The 24,271-nt window shown below is 39.7% G+C and overlaps 1 protein-coding gene across 1 annotated transcript; it reads right to left on the bottom strand.

Moving 5' to 3' along the window:
* Positions 1-1,449: 1,449 nt before the first annotated feature.
* ALG14 (ALG14 UDP-N-acetylglucosaminyltransferase subunit) lies at positions 1,450-24,235 on the bottom strand. The gene is made up of 4 exons (XM_055814840.1): positions 23,968-24,235; positions 21,609-21,760; positions 16,699-16,821; positions 1,450-1,835 (listed from the first exon to the last, which is right to left on the bottom strand). The coding sequence occupies exons 1-4, from the start codon at positions 24,098-24,100 to the stop codon at positions 1,605-1,607; spliced, it is 639 nt and encodes a 212-aa protein (XP_055670815.1). The 5' UTR covers positions 24,101-24,235; the 3' UTR covers positions 1,450-1,604.
* Positions 24,236-24,271: the final 36 nt, after the last annotated feature.

Genomic DNA, 24,271 nt, shown 5'->3' with positions numbered 1-24,271 from the left:
TACTTCAGCCAGGTCATTTTCAAGGACCTGATGAGTACGTACTACACAGAGTCCTCACATAGTCTTAACCTATTAACTATTCTTTCATGTCAGACTAATCAAGGTTAAAAACCGCAAAACCTTTCTGTTCTGAACTCACATGTGACCACATCAAGGGACTCTGCTTATGCTGAGGACTATTAAGCCTGTTGGACAGGTTATAACTATGATGGCTGCCTTTCCCAGAGGGCCTCACGACGTCATGACAGTAGCATAACATTTTCTGATGATTTCTAATGATTTTCTGCATAAAGCAGACTATTCCTCTAGACCCTTGTTTCCCAACAGCAGGAACCACTCTTTCTGTTCCCTGCCAGAATAGCTGCTGCAACGTTTTGACATCTGATGCTGAGGCAAAGGCTGCAGAGCGTGAGTCTCCTCCTGCGGCAGCGCGAGGAGCTGTTGGTTCCACCAGAATAAGGCTGTGCAGTCTGACGAGTGTTTCTACATCTCTTCAAGCTTTTTTCTTTGTATGTGTTTCTGTAGCCAGACACATAGCTCTGCGTGTGTACAGATGACAGATGTGTTTACATTGCTTTATAGGTGGAACAGTGTGCAGGATTACATCTTGCCAGATGAATGTGAAACACTGAAGTAGACTTTCACACGCTTAGCTCCAACAAAATGCCTTTTAACAGTTGTTCCAATGTACAGAATACCACTTTCCATGACAAAATCTTAAGTGCATATTGTACTGCTGAAAGTAAGGTGCTTAAAGTAAGAAAACAGGATATAATGAAAGTCAAATTCACTGGATCAGGAAAAGAGGGAAACTCTGTTCTTTCACCTATTGCTGATAGTAACACTTCGGGGTTTTTTTTCTATATTTCAGAGCCTGAACCAGTTCAATTTTCCCAAGTGGCAGTTTGCTCTTCATGATGTAAATCTGCTAAGGATGTTTGCACGTAAGCTTTGAAGAAAGTACTTCTAAGTACTGTGCCTGTAGCATTGACACTGATCACCTTTTTATTTATCTTAAGCGAGCAACAATTTTCAAAAGGTGCACTACAGATTATAAGGACAGCTTTGACAAGCCTAGAGGAAAAATGATACTGGTTTAATGCTTTGGGGGTTTTGGAAGACTGTAGAGTACAAACTGTCATGAAGCCAACTTAACATAACTGTTTCCTTTATACTCTAAGGATTCACAAGGGACTTCACTGCTAGCATACAGGAAATAAAGTCTGTTGTGCTAGAACAAGACTTTGTTTCTTACAATTTAGAAAACTACACAAAGTTTCCTTACAGGAAATGTTACATTCATACAAATTCCAATATTTATTTGTAGACAAAAATTGCCATTCACATAGCAGGAAAACTAGATGAAAACAGACAGCATAGACTTAAGGCCATTATGAGGTATTGGTGAAACAGACCTGCATGACGGCAATAAATACAACTACACAAAAATGTGCTTAAATGTAGAGATATCTTTATTATTGTTTCCTTTTCCAGTACCAGCCTAATTTCTTAACAGGAATCTTTGAAAATAACTTGCTACATGAATGCATTTCTTCAGTGAGGAGCTTGCAGAGTTTATTTTAGGTAAGGCTCGTCTTCTGTTGTTACACTATTCGACCAAGATATATTGACTTGGGATATTTTTCCTTTAGATCAGGCCACTGAACGATGAAATAATCCGAAAAGTAGTACAGAATCTTTCCAGACAGGGATAAAGTTTCCACACGGCAGATGCTCTCTACATACACAATGATTGCTCTCTTCATTCCTAGAAGCCCAAGAAGAAGAGCAGATATACAGACAGGAACACATGTTCCTGGTCCATTGCACAATATCTAAAAGAGATGAAACATTTTACACAAGTAAAGCATGAGGTTTTTTCATATGGTGAAGAATTAAAAGTGCACACATTCATATAATATTACATTAAAAAAATATTTCCAAAGATATTTTATAAAACAGAAGAGGCAAGTGAATATGAAAAAAAAAGGGTGGTAGGGGGTGGGGGTGGGGGAACAGCACAAACAAAAGGAATTATTTCAAAGTAGCTGCCAAAAAAGATAATCTTTCTTTACATGTCAAGGAAGAGGAAAAGAGCTCTGAAAGGGCACAGTTAATTTCTATGAAGGAAGAACTCCCTGACTTGTGGCTATGTAACTAAACCAGCTTTCACCCTCAGTCACAGCTTTGCGTCTCAATCATGAGATCTCTGCACAGATTAAGGCATAATAAGGCCAAAGAAGTTTAATTAGGCTTACTAAAGCTGGGATCCAGTTATAAACCTCTTGAACTTTGGCTTAAGTCAGCAAAACACTGAAGAGTTCAGCAAAAATGTGCTGATGAATTAGGACCTTCATCAGAATCTACCAGGGTACATTAGGCACTCTACTTAGGCATCAAAATTGATTTCAGGCAAGATGTTTCTTAGTAAATTTAACTACTACCGTGGAATCAGCACTTTTCTGCACAGCTGGGGATTATATGGAAATAAAGAGTTCTTTTATAAAATCATGGCCCTATATTCTATAAACTCACATGTCTTAACTCCAAATACAGCAGTATCTGAAAGATGTATTGGTGGGGGGAAAGAAAAATACTAGTTTCTGTTTCAGGGCCGTAGCAATCATTTCAGAGTGTTTCCTTCCCTGCTTTGTGGCAAGATCCGACTGATGAACTGACTAACAGCACCTTGCCTCGGTCAAAAGCAGCAGCAGTTTTGATGCTACTGAGTTCCAAACTATCACCTATACTTTCCTTTGCCTTTAAGATGATGCCAGAAATCTAGCTTGGGGATGTGATGACCATGATGCAGGGCTTTCTTATCAGAACCAACAGAATGTAATACTGTATGCAAAATTGTTCTGATTTTATTGTTGATCTTAATTTAACTATTTATTCATGCAAGATTTACTGACTTTTTCTTAGAAGTCCCTTATAAGCAACAGGCTGTATACTGGTTTAATTTTGAAATTTTAGGTTATCAACAGCAACAAATACTTGTATAAGAAAACTGCAAAAGTGTAATTCTTTTATATTAGCAATTATTTAGCTAAAAGGCAAAGAAGCTGAACACTTCAACTTTGCATACTATATTTTTGAAATCAGAGTAATATACTATTGTTCCAAACCTGCTGAACCTGATTTCAAATAAATCCATGCTGGGACTTTAAAACATACTATACAACTTGCTGAGAAGGAAGATCTGTTTTTTATACATTTATACATGGCAAGCAAGGATATAACCACACACGCTGCCTTTTCTTATTTCAAAGAAACGTTTCCATACCTGTGAACTAAACCATGCATTTTGCCCTATTTCTTGACAAGTTTGATGAATTTGCACTGATGTTGATTGTGCTACTGGTACATGGCTACCGATATTTCAGTTAAGGCATGTTTAGGTATCTCTATTTGTAGTAACATTTGTTACTGTGGTGTAAACATAGGAAACAACTTGGAGCATTCTCCTGTGTTTGCAGGCAAAACCCACCAGCGTCCCTGATATGGAATCTGGTCTGTTTCAGACCGATACATGAGAAACACGAAAACAGACCAAAAAAGTTATTTACTACCTTTTTTTTCTGTGAGCTGAGTATTCAGTCTGACTACTGATTTCAGATTCAATATGCAGCTTTAAGCAAACAGATAAAAATGTGCACCATTGCTAAACAGAAAATCCACTTTCTTTTTCCTTTAGTAGAGCTACCTAGAGTACAAATATTGTCTGATCTTCATTGCTTCCCAAGCCCTTTTTCTGTTGCATTAATCTCCCCTGTCCTTTCTTCAGTGTCTTTCATTTTGATGTTTCTCTGTGCTCTACCCAGCCCTCAGATGTCTCCTCTCTTCCCTGGTTTTCTTTGTGATCTCCGGTATTCATCTCCCTCTGCATTCCTATTCCCAGGCGCCCTTCCACCTGTCTTCCTTCTGGACTTGTACTGGCTCTGCGCTCTCGTAGACTCCCTCCACTATGTAAGCTCAATCCAGTCGTCTAAAGCAAGTAGAGAGTTTGACTTTGGTCTCTTGCTTTCCGCAGTCTGACATGAAAAAATACCAGTCGCAGACATGATTTAGGTCAGGTAGGCATCCTAACATTCTCCTCAGCCCAGAAGTTGAGAACTGTAGAACAGGTTTTATAAAAAGCTGAATTATTACAATCATGGTCTTTATCAAGCCACTGTGCCATATGCTTCATCGTGCTTCCCTCCTCTATTAAACTTGTCTAGAAGCTCCAGTCTTTTTGGTATTCTTTTGTTTAGATGCACTCACGAAGGTAAATGCTAGAATGAATTCCAAACTAAAAGATCATGAAATGAAACAGTAGTAAAGGGGTCTATTTGTGAATCTATGTGTAGCTTTAAAGGCCACACTGAGTTGCTGTTATTACTTTGCTGAAGCGCAAAACAGAAAAGCGATAATCAAAATTAAAATCATGATAAACTACCTTTACTATATCCAGGTTTTAATATAATGCACTCAGTTTATACCTTCTATTGCTTTCTTATAACTTGTAAGCTGCTTTTCAGATGCCCTTTGATTAATGGAAAAATACTTGCATGCGGAGAAAAAGGATCAGGAAAATTATGGACTAGGCATCTCTAAAAAAAACCATGATCGTAACTCATGTCCTCTGCTCTTTCCCCTTCCACACATATTGGTTCAAACAGGACAAAGGAGATGTGGTTCTGCAGGATCTCTGTATGCAAAATTCCCATAAAATACTCATCTGCCTATAGATGTTCTTGTTCTAAAATGCTTGAGTTTAGGAATTGTCCCCTGAAAGAGACTCTGGTACAAACCTGCTGAAGCCAACAGACAAAGAAATACCTATCTGAATTTGGGGTCGTGATCTGTAAGTCAGAACTATTAATCAATCTTTCTGATCATTAAAAATTAACCTTCAGTTAACCTTCAGTACGTGTCTGGAGACATGTTGTACCTAGGACTGGTGCAGCTGCTCATGTGTTGGAGTGGCAATTCCCCTCCAAAAATCTGGTCTGACCAGTCCTTATTTACTCCCTCTCACACTGTCAGCAGGAATGGAGACCAGTATTCCTTTTGCTTGGATTCTAACATCATACAGTCAACTTCTGAGAAAACAAGTATGCACATTACTAAGAGGAACCACTGTGGAATCTTTAAGCTAGAAATGCTGCTGTCCTGCTGCTGACAATATTCAAAGCTGTTGATGGTGGAAAGGAACTGAATCATCTACAGCCTTCCTTAAACATGTAAGAGAAGATGAGCTGTCCTACTAGTGAATTTCAAAACATTGTTCAGAAGTAAATTTTGGAGAATGATTGATGTCTTCCACCTTGAAAAGACTTTTGTTTTTCCCCTCCAGCAGAATACAAACATCTCTCAGGGAATCCAGTGGCAATCATTAGTATGCTGTGGAGAAGAAGCAGGCATCTATTGGGCAAGAAGGGACCAGGGCCTCTACAAGGTCACAGGCTATTCAGGGTAAGTGTTTCCCAATATCTGTTTACTTTAGCTACAAGACTGCCTGTAGAATATTTGCATTGCACGAGGTCTCGCTGAGGATCTCTAGTTTATTTGGTTCAGCCTTGCTTGGTGAGGTTTGGAGACAATTTTTGTGTCACCTTTGTGACCTCTTGAGCTGCAACTGCCTAAGGACTTTCTTGGTCACTGGACTATCTGACTTTGCTGCCAACAAACTGTAAGGGATCATTCCAGAAGCCAGTGCTACAGGTCTCCCTACACCATTTACGTTCACCTCTAATGCAAGAAATGTCCAGCAACTGTTATATTGGCTCACTGGCTGCCTGGCTTCACAGGCCTATAAGCTAAATCCTACATACTAAAATCCTCCAGCAATTAAATGTAACTAGACTTTTAAACAGTACAATAAACTAATCAATCTGTATATTCATGGAGGTTTAAAAGTAAAGGATCAGAATACGACATTTATACTTAGCAACTCTCTTGATAAATCTAATTTCATATTAATCACTTTAATATAAAAACAGAATAGTTCTTGCCTTTCTGTTTCAGATATTTTATACAGTCGTTGAAAGAAAACAAGCTAAGCCAGCAGTCTGGCACACTGGGAACACTGGCACATGGCATCACTGCTGATAAAAGCTGCTTTAGTGTTGGTGAATGCAGCACTGTAGCAGAGTGACATTTACCAGCTAAGACACTGAAAGCATAGCTCACAGCTTCACTGGGATTAAATGTCAGGCCAGCGGTTAAAACAAATATGAATAAAGCAGAAAGCTTGCAGTTTTTCTCATAAATATATAAACATACATTTGCTGTACATCTTTAATGAACAAGTTACAACAATCAAAGGGAGGACAACATAAGTCCCCTTAAACTTAGAAGAAAATGGAAAACTAATGTGAGATTTGCTTTGCATAAGAAACTGTGAACACCTGCTGTTCTCCTTAATGACTTCCACAGAGATTGCCCTTTGCCACCTGGACAAGAGTAGAAAAACTGCCCAGCTTTCTGGGGCTGGGTGGACTTGTGGTGGGAGAAGGCTACTTGCTGCTGCAGGGTGATACACATATGTGAGCTGAAGACTGTGCTGTTTGCCAGCTATGGAGTAACCTCCTGGAGCACGTTTAGGACATTGCTCAGGCCTCCTTAGTCTTGGTAATGTTCCTTTCCCCACAGTGTTAAGTAACTGGAGATAAGGGAATAGAATGGTGGTGATAGAAAACTACTAAAAGAGGCAAAGGTGAGTGCAGTGATACAGAACTGACCCAAGCTGGGCTAGCAGCATGATCTTTGTACACCCAAGCAAGTAAACAGACCTACTTTTTTAACAATGTAGGAAAAAACTCCAAACAATTAGCTATTTTCTGCTTATTGAGGAAAAACTGTGGGCCTAAAGCAGTAATTTATTAATAATTTTTTGTGTGTGTGTTTTTGCTGGACTGCTAAAACTCAGCTTTTGTTGATAAGTACTTTGTTTCAATGGCTATTTAACAGCTGGAGACAAAAAAAAAGAAAAGCCAAGGAAATTTGAACAGCCATTCCTGATATTTTAAGGAAGGTAAGGGAAAAGGGGATTAAAAAATGACAAAATATCAAAGAGAGGAAGTGGGAAACCAGTTTGAACTATGACCAAAAAGAAGTTCACATCAGGAAGAAAAAGGAGTTTTAAAACATAGCCATATTGCCATGCTCCCTAAGAAGGGACCTGAGAACAGAGCTTGCCTGTTTGCAAATAAGACTTCATTCATAAACAAAAAAAACCCCAAAACAAATCCCTTAATTCCTCTATCAAGAAAAAGGAGGAGCAGAAACCAATCTCACTTGGCTCTGATGAAAAATTTACACCATCTACAGATGTGACAAAACTCCTCAGCCAAAGGTATTTTCAGCAGAATGCTCCTTGATTTGGACAGTTTGACAGGTTTCCACCTTCCTAGGCAAAGGCTTTAGAATGAGTCTTTGAAGGTCAGAAAGGAAACACACCAACTGAAGAAAGCAGCTAAAGGGATTGTCAGTCTATGTGTGTTATATTTTTGTTTTCATTGTGTGTTCTTAGTTGAGGACAGATACCCAAATGTTGGGTTGTTGGTAGCTGGACTTGTATAGCAAAAAAATGCCAAACCAAACACACACAAAACCCCAAAACAAACACAAAAAAACCCAAACCTGAAGTGCCATAGCAAGTTACAATACATGGAAACCTTACAAAAATCAGCTTTTAAGAAATGCTAGAAATAATGGTCGACAAAAATAATAAGCCTTTCACAAAGGTATCAGGAGTAACAATAAATGCAGTTCAATAACATACAAATACAGAAAACTAAAAGGGTGTAAAAGACATGGTCTTGACTCAAAGAAAGCCTCCTTCGTGAAACTACAAATCTGACCATAAAATAACCTGAAGGATCTTTCAGAAACAAGGGAAAGGGAGTACAGAATGACTCCAGTGACAGGGAAACTAAGCAGTCACATTTAGTGAAAGCTGAGTAGAGGTCCTTGGACACTAAAAGGAAAACTAAAAAAACCCCACTGTACTCCTTTTTATGTCAGGGCTAGTTTTGGACTCCTGCATTCACCAGGTAGGTGCTAGGGGTTTTGATGTTTCAGGAGTTTACTGCCTTTTATGCTTTCAGAGTGGAATAACCAATGTTTTCGTTTGTGTGTTTTTTTGTTTTGCTGGGGGGAGGTTGTTTCTGTGGCACAAGAGAATCTGCAATTAATTCATTTGTATTCTGCTATGTAAATTACAGTATCTCATGAGCTCATCAGCCCTTGCTTGTTTTTAGTATCATGTTACTGTTTTGAAAACTTCATACTAATGCCCTGTGAGGTGAAGAATCCAGCCGAACATTTTTTTCCTTCACCTGCAGAAGTACGGAGTGCTACCTAAAAAGGCAGCTGTAGTCTGGCTTCTCAGCCTCTGCTGTTCCCATTCCTGCCCCGTGATTCACAAGGCCCAGGTTTCACCGGCTACTCAGTGTTTCCCGAACAGCCCCTGAGCCTGTGGGAAACACAACTGCAGGCATTACAGCCCTGCAGTTGTGGGACCTGCTTTCTTAATATTGGAGATGCTCTAACCGTGAAATTAAATTAACAAACCCATCAGTGAACAGATACCTCAAATTTTAACTGGAACTAGATTTACCTGATGAGCTCGTGACCAAGATGCAAGCTTGGAGAGTCAAGAAACCTGGGCTGTACTCACAGCTGTGCTGTGGACTTATCATGAGATTTGGGGCAAAGTATTTACTTTCTCTCACATCGGTATTTCTTACTTTAACACCAGGAAAACAATAGCTTACTCCTCACAAGGGATGCATCAAAATTCCTGTATATCCTTCTCAGTGAAGATCTCCAGGTATGGAGAGTATTGCTTTTATTAGCATGCATTTTGAGTCAGTAGCATATTCTGAGAATAAGATAAAATGTATGCGCTATTTTCTTTTGACTAGAATTATTTTTTTAATACGTTCAGATATAGCAGGCCCTATTTATTAAGAATCAATTTCTGCTAGTAACTCTGACGGCAACTTTAGTTCACCTGGATGGTGAACAGAAAAACTGTTACTTTTTCTTAAATGAGATAACTGTAAAAAGTATCAAGAAATACATTGCTCCTCTACACAGAGGTACTGCAGTTATGACAGAAACAAGATCTCTTCTACGGAATATAAATTTATTTAGTAATCAGGAAAACAAGACAATTCTGAGAATTTACGACAGAAAGGGATTTATCCTTAACTCAAATACTTAAGTGTGTGGGAGGGAGCGTTCTTATTAAAGCTCTTCTTGCTAGTCTAGCTCTTTAGCATGTCTGAAAATTCAAGTTTTGAACCTCAAGCAAAACTACGTTAGACTTGTTAATATTTTTTAAGGTGTTTTTTTTTAATAAAAAATTAGGAACCTTTTCCAACAATTCTTTATTATTGTTATTGATGGGGAGAAAGGAGAATTTCAGGTACTGTTTGAACAATATAAAGGTCATTAAGCTACCTACTACTTAAAGATCTTCTTTTTGAAGAATTAAGATCTTATCCAGTTCGCTTCCCTCCACAACCTGTTCATTAAACGAGCTAAAACTTCACAGCCTATTTGCTGTTTGAACTTACCTGTGGAATGCAGGCTAGGACAAAATAATCTAGATGTGTAGTTTGATGTAAATCAGACAATCAAGTAGAACTGAATTATCCCTGGGTACACTTTTATCTTCTACTGTCTAAATCAGTTGAATCATCTGGGGTGCAAAAAGATAGCTACAGCGTTCTGTAGGAACAGCTTGTGTTCAGGCTGGTCAGCAGCTATAGCTTTGTAGCATTGCCATGAAAACCTTTCTAGTCCACGTGTGTGTCTTGTTGGTACGGTTCCCATTGTTGTTATACAATACACACAGTAGGTGAGATGCTCTTCAAAACAAGCAGAGGCATGTGTGGTCTTACAGGCCGATCATGGATCTTATTTATCCTGGTTAGGTAAATGCCAGCATGGGGAACAGGGAAGTAGAAGAGAAAGGACTTAAATTAGCATACTGTGCAGTTGGGTTTCTGACATGCACTGTTTTTTCCCCTGAGTATTATTTTCATCGTAGGATGAATTATATTGGGAAGCATGACCAACTCCCTCGTTTCCATAGCTCTCACTTTATAAAAGCTTGGAGAGAGGGAGACAAAAATCCTACCTAGTGGATTTTTCTATGGGAGAAAAGGAGAGCTTCTACAAAACCACTAGGAACTAGATCTAACAACAGGATTTAATGGTAACAGCACCAGGTGTTGTCATTTCTGCCTTCTAGGCACTTAGTGGCCTGAACCAAAGTTACCAGCCCAGTGTCCTCAGGGGCAAAAGAAAAGAAAAGAAGTCCAGCTGATGTGATCTGGATCTGAACCCACATGCATAGTGAGGGAAGCTACTAGTTTCTGGATCTCAGCAGAGCTCAGGAGTTCAGCTATGCATATGGCTATCTGACGCTGTAAAGACTTAAACAGCTCAGGTCTGTTTCTGGGTACGCCTAGGGGCTTTACTGATGAAAAGGCAGATAACTGGGGCCATTAAGAACCTCAGAAGTTAGGCAATAGTTTAGTAAGGAAAGTCTGAGAATCTAGATTTGGACGCATAAAGAAACACCGCAGGCTTGGCTTTTTTTTTTTTTTAGTATGAAGCTAACCTTAGGCACACTACTTAGCTGTCTCTATTTCAGGTGAAAGGTGGCAGGTCCATCAGTGGGATTAAAAGGTCTTTGAAGTGGTAGTTTCCATCAGCATACTCCCCAGCCTAACTGCCAAATGTAAAATGAGAAACATAGAACCAATGAATGGAAAATACTAATAAATGACAGGTGTGAAAGTAGTACTAATGCCCAAGTCTGTGGGAACATTAGTGGTTATTAAAACATTAAACTAACACCCAGACTGTCAGTGGGACCAACCAAACATCATGACCTTTGCCAGAGGCTTGTGTCAAGAAACAGTGGCAGCAGTGAATCTTGTGAGAAACTATGGGAGACAGATAGAAGGCTGGTTAAAAAAGGACAAGATTGCCAAGGCAGATGCAGGCTGGAGAATAAACTAAGTCCTTAACTACGTGTTCTTGTTCTAAATGTCACCTTGGCTGAGTCTGAACCTGACCAAAGTCTCTTGGTCAGAGCACCATGAGAAATACCATCTAACCGTACAGACCCTACTTAAAAATAAGGGCTTATTTCACCTCCTGATATCAAAAACTACTGCTTATTATAGCAACCTGCTTCTACTCAAAAGGAAAGGAGAAATTACATCCAAAGACTGATGAATATAATCAAACATATTACTAATAATGGCCTAAAATGAGCCTTTAATTGCAAATCTCAATGTGTGTTGCATTAGTCAAGCATTCATTTTACTAGAACTTGAAAGTGGCATTTTAAGTTAGCTAGAACTGATATTTTTATACGTATACAAACATCTTTGAGGCTATTGCCTAATCACTGCAGCTGGTATAGCAAGAATCTGCATCAAATACCTGCCTGAAATGTCTTCACAACGCAAAACTTAGAGGTGTTAGCAGTCTGTATCTGCATACCAGTGGCCTGCTTCAGTGGTCACGTTCAGCAAGACCGTTTACTTGAATCCATGCTTTAAAACATACATGGAAGTGTGACCAGGGTGTTCCATTAGGTTCATAATGAACCTGATAGCTGATGAGTTAAGACTGACCAATCTTTAGTATAGACTCTGCTTCAATCTAAGCTGTCAGTTCATCTTTACTGCTACTTCCATCTTCTGTCTGAAACGTGGTGTCTATAAGCATGTCTAACTGGCGGTCACAGAAAGAGCAGAGCTACAACCTAGCTTAAAACTGACTGCTTTGAATAGCTTTAGATGTTTATCTGTGCTCAGCGGTGGCTGCAGGGTAGCTGTACACAGCGCACAAGGTAGAGGAGGGATAAGACTCATATTTTCATTAACACTGAGAAGTTAAACACAAATTTTGATGGGTTAACTTTGTTTTCTTTTTAGACTATATGATTTGTGTCACTGAAGGTCTTATTCTGATGTTCTTATTCTTCCTTATTTTGACTGTTTTGATCCTAGAAGAACAATAGTACATCAGACATATTGTCAATCTGGTTCAGAAGAATTATGAATAGTGGGGAAAGATTCAGTGTACAAAAGAATGCACTAGCTAGTCTCAATACTGCATTATACAAAGTTCACTTGTTATGAAGTGAATAGAGAAAAAACGCTACCACCCAGATTTTGTAGCTTTCCACAAAGTTCTAATAAGAACAGTGATATACAGGACAGTAACTTACTATTCGTCATAGTAATTTGTTAAAGTGCTATGAACTTAAGACATTTTAGGCAGGGCACAAAGAATGGAAAATCTTAGCTAAATGAAATAATGATCTCCTTTCATATTGCTTACTGTGTGAACACTTCTGTAACAACTCCAGAAGCTTGTAGTGAATTTAACCAGCCAGGGGAACAGGCATGTGTGATGGGATGTGCGGTCATAAAAGAATTGGTAGAGTGCTAGAAGCATAATGAGCTGTGGAGGTTTCAGGCTTCTAGAAGGAAGTTTAAAAAGGAGAGACTCATTCAATTGACCGCTGGCGGGGAGGGAGACAGCAGACCTTGTACTTGCTGTGCAAATGTAAACTTCTTACTACAGACTTCCCACGGGAAGGAGGCCCTAATGTGGAAGGACTGCTGCCTTTGCCTGATTTAACCCAGGTTTTTCCAAATAGAAGTGATCTGAAAGTATCTGTTTATTTCAGGCAGTAACAACTGCTGAGAATGTTGTCCAGAAAAGCAAAAAAAGTCTCATCCTAAGGGTCCAGGATGCACAGTCTACTAATGAATGGAGCTTTACATAGCATTTCTGCACAGTTCTAGGTGAAATTTAATGTAATTACATTAAAGGAGAGCAAATTGCTGACCCAATTACATAGCCTGTCTATGGCTGAGAACAAGGACTGGATGCAATCTCTGTACAGCTTACTGCTGTGTGGTGCACCCATATAAATTCTTTTCAGTTTTAATTTCAGGTATGCCAGAATGACCGGAATAATCACATCTGGCAAAAGGGCTGTATCACCTGAAGACCTGACTTCAGGGTTAATAAACTGGCCCAGAGACAAGGACAATAGTTCTGTAAGCAGCAAGAGAACTTAAGACTGGTTTCCTCTGAACTTGTACCTGTGGACGGACTTCAAGCATATTATAGGAAGGCCATAACATTAGCTTATTCCTTCTTAGACATCAAATGATCTATGTAAGACTCAGTAATTTTCTCTATTTTTGGGAAAAACCTCTGTGCAGCTTGTCTAATTTTCTGTAACTAAGAAGAATTTTCATCTTTCCCTAGAGAGCAGATCTTCTAACATCTCATTCTGGGTTTATGTTTCTTCTCAGCTTTTCTCTCAATGAAGGCAATAAAAGTCTCTCTTCTCTAACCAGCTGCCTGTTTTCACGGTAGGAATTTGCGGTCTTTGAAGATATGACTGTATGTTAAACCTGGCTGCAGCTGATGAATGGTTTTAAAAGCTTTTCTGGGGGAAGAAAGGTGTAGACAGTGTGTGTTGGCACAAGCCTTTCTTTCCTGGAATTCAAGGCTTCTGCATAGGAAGCCTATCTAAGGTTGACACGTAAAAACTGCCCAGCATACATGCAGAACACCGACACTTGTAGTCCTATAATTTTTGGCTATAGGAACATAAATGAATCATCACTTCTGACATCTTAATTCTGTTACTTGGTTTAATATATCTAAAGGGACTTAACTTAGCAGAGTGCAGATGTTCATAACTCAGAAATGGGCCTCTTGAAGATGATCTCAAACCGAACAACTAAGCTAACTTTTACATTTCTTAAACTCTCTGGGGGCCCATTTCAAGTGTGGGTCAAGTCCCGCAAGACAGCAAAGGTCTCCTGGAAGTTGTTCAGTTCTTTCTGAACTCACTGTCTTGAGGAAGGGTTAGATGGAACCGCTTTCTCATGCAAAGTAAACTAAGAAGCTTTGCCAGAACATCAGTGTGAGATACAAAGGGGACACAGTGCTCATGTAAATAAGCACATATAAAGTAATTCCTGTGCAGTTATATTTGCTGTTTCCCCTTTACAGCTATTTTGGCTCCACAGATATGCTAGTTATGCCAACCTAAGCCTATCTGCTCCAAATCTTGCTTTTGTGCACCTAATGGTTTCAGGCTCCCTTTGTAGTACTTCTGCATTCCTTGAAAACTGCAACGTTTCTGCTTTTCTCTAGCTTTTGGGTGTCTGGAGGACTTCAGTCATTCCTTCAAACATGCACATGTTTTTGACATGCCTAAAATAGAGTGTAAGGATTTAGGAATCACTCATACATACAAATGACTTAGAAGCAATTAAAAGCTGTCTTTTCCTCCTGCAGTTAAACAAAAATAGTTGCCTAGACTGAAAATGTACAGTACCCATGAGCTCCACTGTTTAAAAATACGAAGCTCTCAGCATGATGTAATACTGTGCTTGTTTCTAAACTCGGTGTTGATTTCCATGCCAAAAGCTGTAGATGAGTCCCGTAAACGCCAGGATTTGTCCCATCCTTTAGTTCTTTAAACTACTAAGCATTTCATTTTGCCAAGGGTATGAGGAGTTGCAATTCACTGTGAACATTTTCTTCTAAAGGTGATTAAATATTACCAGTTGCTTCACATACCACATATAATCATTTCACTGGCAATCTGAGGCATTTTAATCCCTGAATCACTATACTTTGATAAATGTTTTAAAATCTTTACAGCTCTCAGACTTACCATATTTTATAGAATCCTTAAACTAAGATATGCATACAAGTAGTAGTATGCAAGCAGCTTTCAAGTGGTGTAAGATTTGGCGTAACACCAGAGGTGCTTTTGCCAGTGGCAGTTACCAGCTGCTATTGTGGTTGACGATGGTATCTGGCAAAAAAACACTTGGAAACTCCCTCCCTTCAAGCCCTTCTCATGTCATGGATGACTCTTTGGATAGCATTTTGAGTCAGTGGTTCCCTTAAACACTATAAAGGGCTTAAGGGCCTTGCTAAAATGTATCCTTCATTTTACAAGGACAAGTGTTTTTCAAAAGCATTAGGCTTTTACCAGTTTATCAACTCCAACACCATTTCTAATAATTCTATGTGTAAATCCCACTGTCACTTTAAATTCTTCTTGTAAACAGAGAAACCATGGAATTAGATTAGTAACTTCCTGCTCTTCTATGATGTGCCCTGTTGACACTTTTGGTAATATATTAAGCTACACAGTGAGATCTTCCAGTCAATTACTTTTGCAATAATAAGTAAAATCCACCCCACCCCCCAAAAAAACCCCAAACTAAAACATTAACTAAAACCAGTGGTGTAGCAAAGTGATTCCGAAATTTGTTACCCATGTTTGTTCTAAGATGTCTGCTTCATGTAAACATCCCTCTGCTATTTCCCCTCTCAAATTAAAATCACTGTAAAAAGAATAGTAAGCCATCTCTTCCTCCTGTCCAACTTTATCTCCAGTTTTCAGAACAGGCTTGACAAACAAGAACTGCAAAAAGCTACCTCTGTTGTTCTGCTCACTAAACTGCTCTGAAAATTCCAGCAAGTAACTTTTGATCTGTTAGGAACTGCCGGTACTATTGAAAACAATGAGATCAAATTTATTCCCAACTTCTCTAAACGTTTAAAACATCACAAATCTATATGAGCCTCTTTAGAATTAGCCATACACTTCACAGTGACAGCTAAAAAATAAGTCTGCTTACAAAGATCCTCTATGGGTGTATATATGCTGCTACTAAATTATGAAAAATATCTTGAAACTGCACAAGTTTTTACAGGTTTCATTAAAGTATTTTAAACCCCATACCATATTAATTTGAAATTCTGCTAAAATAATACTTTTTTAAAAAACCTCGTTTGGATAACTGACTACTTAAGATAGCAACAACTCTAGCAGAAAGCCACCTTTAACTAAAATTTCTCTTAAACAACAGTAGAACTTAAACTTGGGAGTCCAATGCGCTGCCTTTTGAGTCTTGGATTAACACAAAACTTTATTGATTGCCTCCCTCTATTTTAGTTCTATAATCTGCCAGCCCTGTATGCTTCTGGCTTGATTAACCCTGTGGAATATTGTAATTAGCATGAGAGTGCAGTTTTGTGAACAGCTTGAAAAAGTTACTGAAGTGGTGAGGCGTTGCCATTTCAGCAGTGATGTTTTTTGTTGAAGCAATTAATGCTAGTCAGCCAAAGACTAAATAAATATGCATGTAGCTGAAAAGTCCAGGTAAGCACAAGAACTGAATTTGTATGTATTTTCTGCTGGTCTGAACCTGCCTGTTCCAGACCGGTCATACCATTTCAGGAGCAAGTCCAGCCAACAGGACAACCAGGTTTTCAGGCACAGTTTGTGCTGTTGCAATCCTGAAGAGATAGTATCAAGAACCTGCAACCTTGTTTTTGCTGGCTCTACCAGCATTAACAAGGGAGTGACATGCTCTCTGATGTTACCTGCAAACTTTGAGAGGGGAAACTAGTATATGCTGCTCTAATTCACCAGCAGTGCAACCTGTTCTTTCTTTCTTGGTGTATTGCTGCTATATCTCTTTCAGCTTTAATTTTACATTCAAAAATACCTTTTCTGAGAACCATAAATCATCTTAGCATACATATGCAATGTCTCGATATTACAAATGCTTTTATGATTGAAGATAAGCAAGTTCTCAATAAGTTAAAATTTACTTTACCTACCAAATCTGGTTTCCATTTGCAGGTCAAATGAAGGGAGTAAAGCATGGAGTGCAGGGTTGTTACCACTGAGGAGGTCCAAGATTGTCTAACCTCACGGCTTCTGGGAATGCTATCAAGGGTGAACTGGAAGAAAGCACGATAAGCTGAATTGTTATTTTTTTAAAGAATATTGCTACTTCTATAGTTATTAGATCTGTCTATGCCATCTTTTTTTTTTTTTAATCTAGCTTGGAAAAGTTTGGGTATGAAAACTTTTCTTAGATGCCTTGTTTAGTGTCGTGCTTAACGCTCCTGGCAATAAAGTAAAATGTAATACTAGAACTGTATATCTATTTTTTAAATCTCGTCTCACGTTACTTTAAAACATTCCTAACGTAATAAACAATTCGGCTAGAGCAGCTTCACGCGCAGTATGTTAACGTAGCGCCCCACCTCGTGGTCACCGAGACACAAGTCTGGGTCTGATTAGATACAACCCCAACCCGGTGATACTCTTCTGTCTCTTGCCTGTTCAAATTCTTCGAGGATTTACATTGCACAAAATGTAACAACTTTCCTCAGTTAATGTCCGGTGCACACTACTAAAAATGTAACAGCAAGTATCACTATCCTTTAAACAAGTACTCAATGAGTATTCGAAAGATACGCAAAATGCATATTCAAAATGCAAAAAAATTGCATAAAGAAACAGGAAATAACATCTTATCATTAAATAAAAAATAAGTGTAAGAAATCATTTTCTTTGTTCTTTCCCTAGGAAAAAGTAGAGCTTATTCACTGTGTGTAAAAGGCATCAAATTAATAAAACAGATGTGTTTTGTCTCGGAACACTGTAAGCAGTTAACTGCAGTTAGGTTTCTTGTACTCTTTGCAGATGACTGATGCAGAGGAACTACACCTAAGAACTACTGCTACATCAGAAGGCAGTCCAGATGCCAATGAGATTTTTGACTGTTTAAATGAAAGACAAATATAATAGCTGCAGTGCACTGTTCATTGATGTTGACATATTGTTTAGATTGCTTCGTGGGACCGAAGATCACTACCAATCTGGAAGAAGTCATATTGGGAGTGAGAGACCCTAATTATCATTATAAATACTGAAAATTCCCCAGTTACTTAAGATATACCATTGCTAATTGTCATAGTTTAGCTCTGGTGATGTGTGCCCAGGAAAGATTACGTTGTCAAAAGCTAGCTGTACAGTAAATACAAATTACAAATCAGTCTTGAATAATGTGGAAAGAATGAAAAAAGCCCCAACACTTGCAAATGCAGAATATTAAGTTAATTTTCTTGACTGAAATTACCCTGTTTCATTGTGATAAGGTTTTTTAATTGCTGTGATAGTGGAAAGCATTAACAGATGTTAAAAACTGTTTGTTTTATGTTTTATTTGCAGGTGTTGAAACTCTGATTGCATTAGTCTGATAACAGAATATGGAAAAAAACATGCCCTCTGCTCCCCATTCAACAGGATTCTGGTTATCACTGCCTCTGTTTCTTAAAGCTTTGGAAGTGTTCAGGTGATAAAAAGAAATGCCGTAAGTGGAGTTTAGACCCTTGCATAGTATTTGGTCCTGCAAGGAATAAGTGTATGATAAGGTGGTTTTAGGCAGATCAGGTTTCAGGGGAACTATGCAGATGCTCCCTTCACTGTAAGAATGGTGTTAAACAGTATTTCCCAAAAAACTGTATGTAATTTTCTTCATCATTAAAAAACCAATTTCAGCAAAAATTGGCAGGGACCCCAAACAGTATTAAAGTAGAAATTTAGTTGCAGAATTCAAGTAAAGATCACACTGATTTTATCTATAATCTTCAAAAAACATGCTTGAAACTCTGCACATCAGTGCTATGTCATATGTTAGGACTTCAGCCCACATGTTAACTCTTAAATCTTAGGCTGAGAAACAAAACTGGATTTTGTTGTTGCTGGTTTTTGTTTGTTTAAAAGCCACTGCCAGATACTTTTGCAATCCCAGCCTTTCATCTGATGGAGTACTGCTAGTATTCCAGACAAAGGCATCTCCTGTATCTTTTGCTGGAAAACTGCAGAGTACATGTCTGATATCAGAAGCAGACAAATTGCTCCCCTATATTCTATGGTGTCACATTGTTGCATTTATTTTTCCTTACATTTTTAGTGGAGTCAGAAATCTTTTTGTTATTTGAAGACAAATGTTCCAAACTGGGAAGTCTATAATGGTTGACTGGGTACTGCAATTTCAAAACCAGTGATGTAGTCCTTTACCTAGTTAATGCTGTTGTTTTGCAAACATGCCAGGAGAAGTTGGTGGAAAACTGACACTGCTGTGAACTACAATAATATGCTCAACTGAATGTACTGCAATGCTTGCAAAGAAACTGGGTTTACATAGTGTTTTTTTTTATGTTGAGCAACAAGGTTTCTTAGTATGATACCTCTCATGAAACATAAAATGGAAAAGAACATGTGTCAGATGAGCACTACATGAAGGTTAGTTTATCCAGTTGCTCATCTTGGACATGACAAATGTGGATATAAGATCCAGTGAAGAATTCATGTTCTTCAGTCAACAAATCTAAGTTGTCTTTCTGCTGCTAGAGTAGGTTGGCAGGAGCTGAAGCAGGTTCTCTGTGCTGAGCACAGAATGTTCCCTGAGTAACAGCTCTGAGGGCATCCATGTAGAATAGCCGTGGTTACAGGCTGGGGGCAACAAAGAACAAAAAGACAAGTAATAGCAGGACCAGACACTTTTCGTAGGAGGCATTTTGGATATCTCTTTTTCCCTCAAAAAGACTTAGTGGGTAGAGGTGCAGCATTTTGCTTCCTGTAAGCAAGATGCTCATTCTGGCTTCCTTACCTTCTCCCTGAATACTGTAGCTTTTAGAACTGGCCTAGACCACAGACCAAAAAGAAATATTTTGAGGGGGTTTACATTATAATTTGTTAAATGAGTACACTGATTTCACCTTGGGTCATTATTGTAATGTCTTCTGTCCAGTCCTTAGTTCTGGAAAAATCTACTTTCCTGATGAGAAGAGAAAGGGAATGACCACAGGATGAAGCATTCAGACTTTTTCTTTCAATTTATTCAAAGCTGTAAGAAGCTACTAACACACGATTTTTAAATGCTTGATGATCTCCAGCATCCACGGTGCCAAAACACATACTACTTGAAACCACAATGAAAGTTAGCAGATACATGTTATAGGCATGTGACATTTACTTTCCAAAAGTTATCTTCCACTTTCACTCTAAATATTTTTGCTCAGTGGAAAAAGAACGGTCAAAGGAAAATGTTATCTGGACAGCAACCTTCGATGCAGCCAAAAATGTTCCTCTGACTTTCAGTGTTGAAGGAAAATACAGCTACCTGATCTTTTAGGAGTTGGAGGGGATATGGAAGGGAAGCTGCTTAGCAAAACTAAGTAAACTAGTGGAAAATAGCATAATCTTTTAATACTCAAAATACGTATTTTTAAGAAATGTAATAATCTAGGGTTGGACATTTTTCAGAGAAGTGAGTATGACTGTGTGAATGACTAATTAAAAAGCAAGATTTCTCTGAACAGCAAATACCTCCAGTCACTTTACTAAACTTTCATTCTTGATGCACAATGGGAGAAGAGATAGCACGCTCAACTTTAAACAAAGTCATCTTCACTTGGTTCAGCAGCTTGTGGTAGACAAGGAACCTTCATCTTCCATGGGGAAGTGGGGTAAGCAAACTTAAAAATGTCATTCCTAAGTGAGCCTGTTGCTCACCTCAGCAGCAGCTGCTTTACATTAAAAGGGTTTTTTTCTGAAAATCATTGGTACAGTCCTAAAATCTTTTGTCCCAGTAGCACTTCTGAAGACAACAGAAATATCAGAAGTGCACCATATGAAATCAATACCACGTAAATAATTATTGTGTTGTACTACTTGCTCAAAAGGACTAAGGTTTTTGTAGTTAGACCATTCATTTCCATTGTACTTATTCCAGTTTCTGAAAAATAATATAATCTTTCTACTGGTTTAACTGGACATCAGGTAACACTTTAAGTCACCAGAGTCATACCGCTGGCTGTTAATCATAGAGCAGACTAGCTCAAAGCAAGCAAACATCTAATAAAAAGATAGACAAGGTAATTTCAGGGGTTTTTTTCCCCATGATTTTTAGGAGTTCAGCATTTGCTCCGGTCATCAACCAGAAAACTATCTGATACCAAGAGGTATTGCATAATTTCTAAACGTGTAACTAAATGCTTAATTTTAAAATCCAATCAAAACACAGTCTAGAACACAAAAATAATACAATTTCAATTAAGGTTTCCTTAAAAAAAATACTTTTACATATAATTTCTTAAAAAAACCCCAACATGGCACCAAGAGAAATGCCAAAATAAAAGGAAAAAGACCACGATACTTCTGCCCCAGTATTTTTATAGCTAAAATTAACATTTTGATGGCTAACTAGTTCAAAAAATTGAGAGATTTATTTTCAGCATGCATGCTTTTCTTGAGCAAGACATAGTCTTCTTTGTACAGTCACTTTCACTACAATTATGTTCCCTCATTGCTTTAAATGGACTGAAAGGAGGTAGAGACCATTTTAAGAGAAAGTAAGGAAGGTGGTAGTGAAAACTGGTAGCAACAATGGCTTTTGCTATTTTTAGGTATATTTACTCTGCATTTTCAGTGTCTTTCTAGCACAACATTAATCAATAGTGTTTATTTAGTTCACTTTTAGAACCGTAAAGCAAGTATGGACAGAACAGCACCTTTAGCTGAACTTTAGTGCAAGTGACTATCAATACCTAGTAAATCAAAAGCACCTGCTGATCTTAAAAATACCCTTTTAAAGAATCACTTCGAAATTGCCTTTAATTAGAATGTCATGTTAAGATAATTTTATCTTACAAGAGCATATTTAACAAGTTACCTGAGAATTGGGGAATGTTTCAGCCCTTTTTTGTTCAAAAGAACGTATTTTAGCTTCACTCATCTTATCTGAGTTTGCAAAAATATAATGTCTAGGAGAGTATGACTCTGACAAACAGCTAAGTAACCTCAGGATTTCTGTTGTGTGCCCACCTGTAAAAACAAAATGAAATGCAGTTAGTATATGAAAGATTTTGTAACTTTCAGTTTCTTCAGCTAAATCAGTCCCTTTTCCTTTTAAGACCTGTTAGTACTACTATTTTCAGCAACACACTTCTGAGAGTGGAGGATTCAGTTAAAGGATGGTTGAGACTGTTTAAGTAACATGGAGATGGTTCAGCTCTCACTGAAGCCGTATTGATGGAAGTTCTTCAGTTAAATAGGATTGAACCAGGATCAAACAGAAGTACATTTATGTTTAACATCCTGTACATGATGCAAAAATGACTGGGCAAAGAGTTATACTGTAGTCCATGCTCAAAAGCCATACCATGGTGCAACGGTCAAAATGAAGCTGAACAGCATCCAGCTTAGACCTGCACCACGGGAGCGTTAACTCCCACTGGCCTGGCCCAGTGTTCAGTCCTACAACCTGTAAGAGCAGGGGCTGCACTATCCCAGCTAGTAATACTGAAATGAAGCAGGCAGCAAGTTCGCTCTGCAGCTAGCCAGTGTAAAAGCTGAGTGCTGACAGAAGAAACAGTCCAGCTCCTGCCAAGTGCTTTAACCGCTGCCCTTGGACAGGTGCTGACAACCTTCTAACTGCAAGGTCACTTTGTTCAGGTAGCTAAATTGGCTCTAAACTGGAGAGAAGGGGAGGGTGTACTTACTGGGGTTTTGGGGAGTGGGTTTTGGTTTTGGTTTGTTTTTTTTTTTTTGTCAGTTGCGTTTCCTGAACAGGAATACCTGTAATGGTGGAAGAGGGGAGAGGGAAGATGGTGTGCGTAGGTAAAGTGGAGCTGGCTCATCTTTTAACTTTTGGGCTGGATTGGCTCAACATCAAACCATACCCCTAAGTATGAGCATAAGCGTTTACTAGATGTGTTACTTTTTCACTCTGCTGGAAGTTGAAGACCGAAACAGTAAACAAAATGTATTCCTTCTACCTCCTGCTGTCCAGGCATCATTAGCCTCCTAAGAGACCTTTGCTATACAAATCAAGCACTCTTAGCTGGCAAACCGACAAGCAGCAAGAGCAACGATGTTGCATTAGACACGAGTTTGCCACCTTTCTACAGAATTCTGTGCACTACTTTTCAAATGTGTTTGGAGGGATTTTCTTGTGAGTGATGGTTTCTTGAAGGTTTCACAGATTTTAATGCAATCATCTGAGTATTCACAGAAGAGCAGGAGATTCCTACTTCAAAGAAGTCTTGAAAAATAGGCTTGAATGTTATATGAATCTTAACTGACTTGTGAATTATTTCATGCAGTAAGCATATGTTCAGTGAATGTATTTTTGTAATATGTACAAACTGGATTCCAAAGGACTGAAGGAAAACAAGCACGTTTCCAGCCCTGGCGGAAGTAAAGTGCCAGTCAAACTCTGATTGCAGAAAGCTCGTGGGATTATCACTCAATTAGCCAGTGCACAAAAACTACGGAGATACTGAGGTCATGAAATCAAAGCCTGCCTGGATTTGTCAACTGCAAATTTTCAAGGTAGTCTAATTCTGGGAGGCAAATTAATTGCTCTGCAGCTCTGGGGAGGTAACAAGGAGTAGCAAACGCGTGTGCGTCCCCTTAGTGTGGGGGTGACTCGGACAACGGTGCTGCCTCTGTCAGACTCACGTGAGGCTCTCGTAAGTAAAGCACAGAAACGTGGTTCGGGTAAAATCACTACAAAACACCTCACACGTAAGGGGGGTCCCGATCTGTGGAGCGCCTTGCCCTGAATCACCGTCAAGCCCCTTCTGTCAGAAGTTCCAGCAGCTGCACAGGGCTGTCCTGCATCAGTTTTAGTCAACGTATTTGTTAATGATTTCGGGGAAACGCATGTGCTGCCCGATGAAAAAGTTCAGAAACCAAATCGTAAGGCACAAATACGGGCGAAAATGCCGCAAATAATATTGAAGCTTAACAGTTGCTCAAATCAAGAGCTAAAAAGCCCAAAGGCAGGCGGCGGCCCCGAGGGCGCTGGGCCCGGCGCGGGTGGGGTCCAGGAGCAGCCGTCGCGGCCAGAGCGGCGCCAGTCACAGGGCCGCCGGCGGGCAGGCCTCCCCTCAACCCGCCGCCGCTCCCGGCACACACCGGCGCGGCCGCCTCGGCCGCCTGGGCCCTCGCTCCGCGCTGCACGCCGGGAGCCGTAGTTCCCGGGGCCCGCCGCGGAACCCGCTCCCGCCGGCAGCAACCCCACTCACCGGAGCCGGCCACCACCAGAAGCCTGAGGGGAGGCGTCCGCCGGCCGTGGCGCCTCCTCGCCAGGAGCCCCAAGGGGACGAGCAGTAAGAGAAGGAAGAGGAGCAGGAGGGCGACCAGCCGCAGGGGCTCCATGGCGCGGCCGGAGCTGTCCCGCCGCCCCGCGCAGAGGCGGGCGGTGGCGCCTCCCCCGTACGGCAGCCGGCGCGGCTCAAACCTCCCTGCGGCTCCCTCAGGGGAGCGGGCCGGGCCGGGCCCGCGGTACGAGCGTGAGCGACGGGCGCTGAGGGGCAGGCGGTGGCTGGG

This window comes from Falco peregrinus, chromosome 10, assembly GCF_023634155.1.
Source record: "Falco peregrinus isolate bFalPer1 chromosome 10, bFalPer1.pri, whole genome shotgun sequence".
NCBI lineage: Eukaryota > Metazoa > Chordata > Aves > Falconiformes > Falconidae > Falco > Falco peregrinus.
The sequence above is the reverse complement of the archived record's forward strand: the minus strand, read 5'-3'. Positions and strand labels throughout refer to the sequence as shown.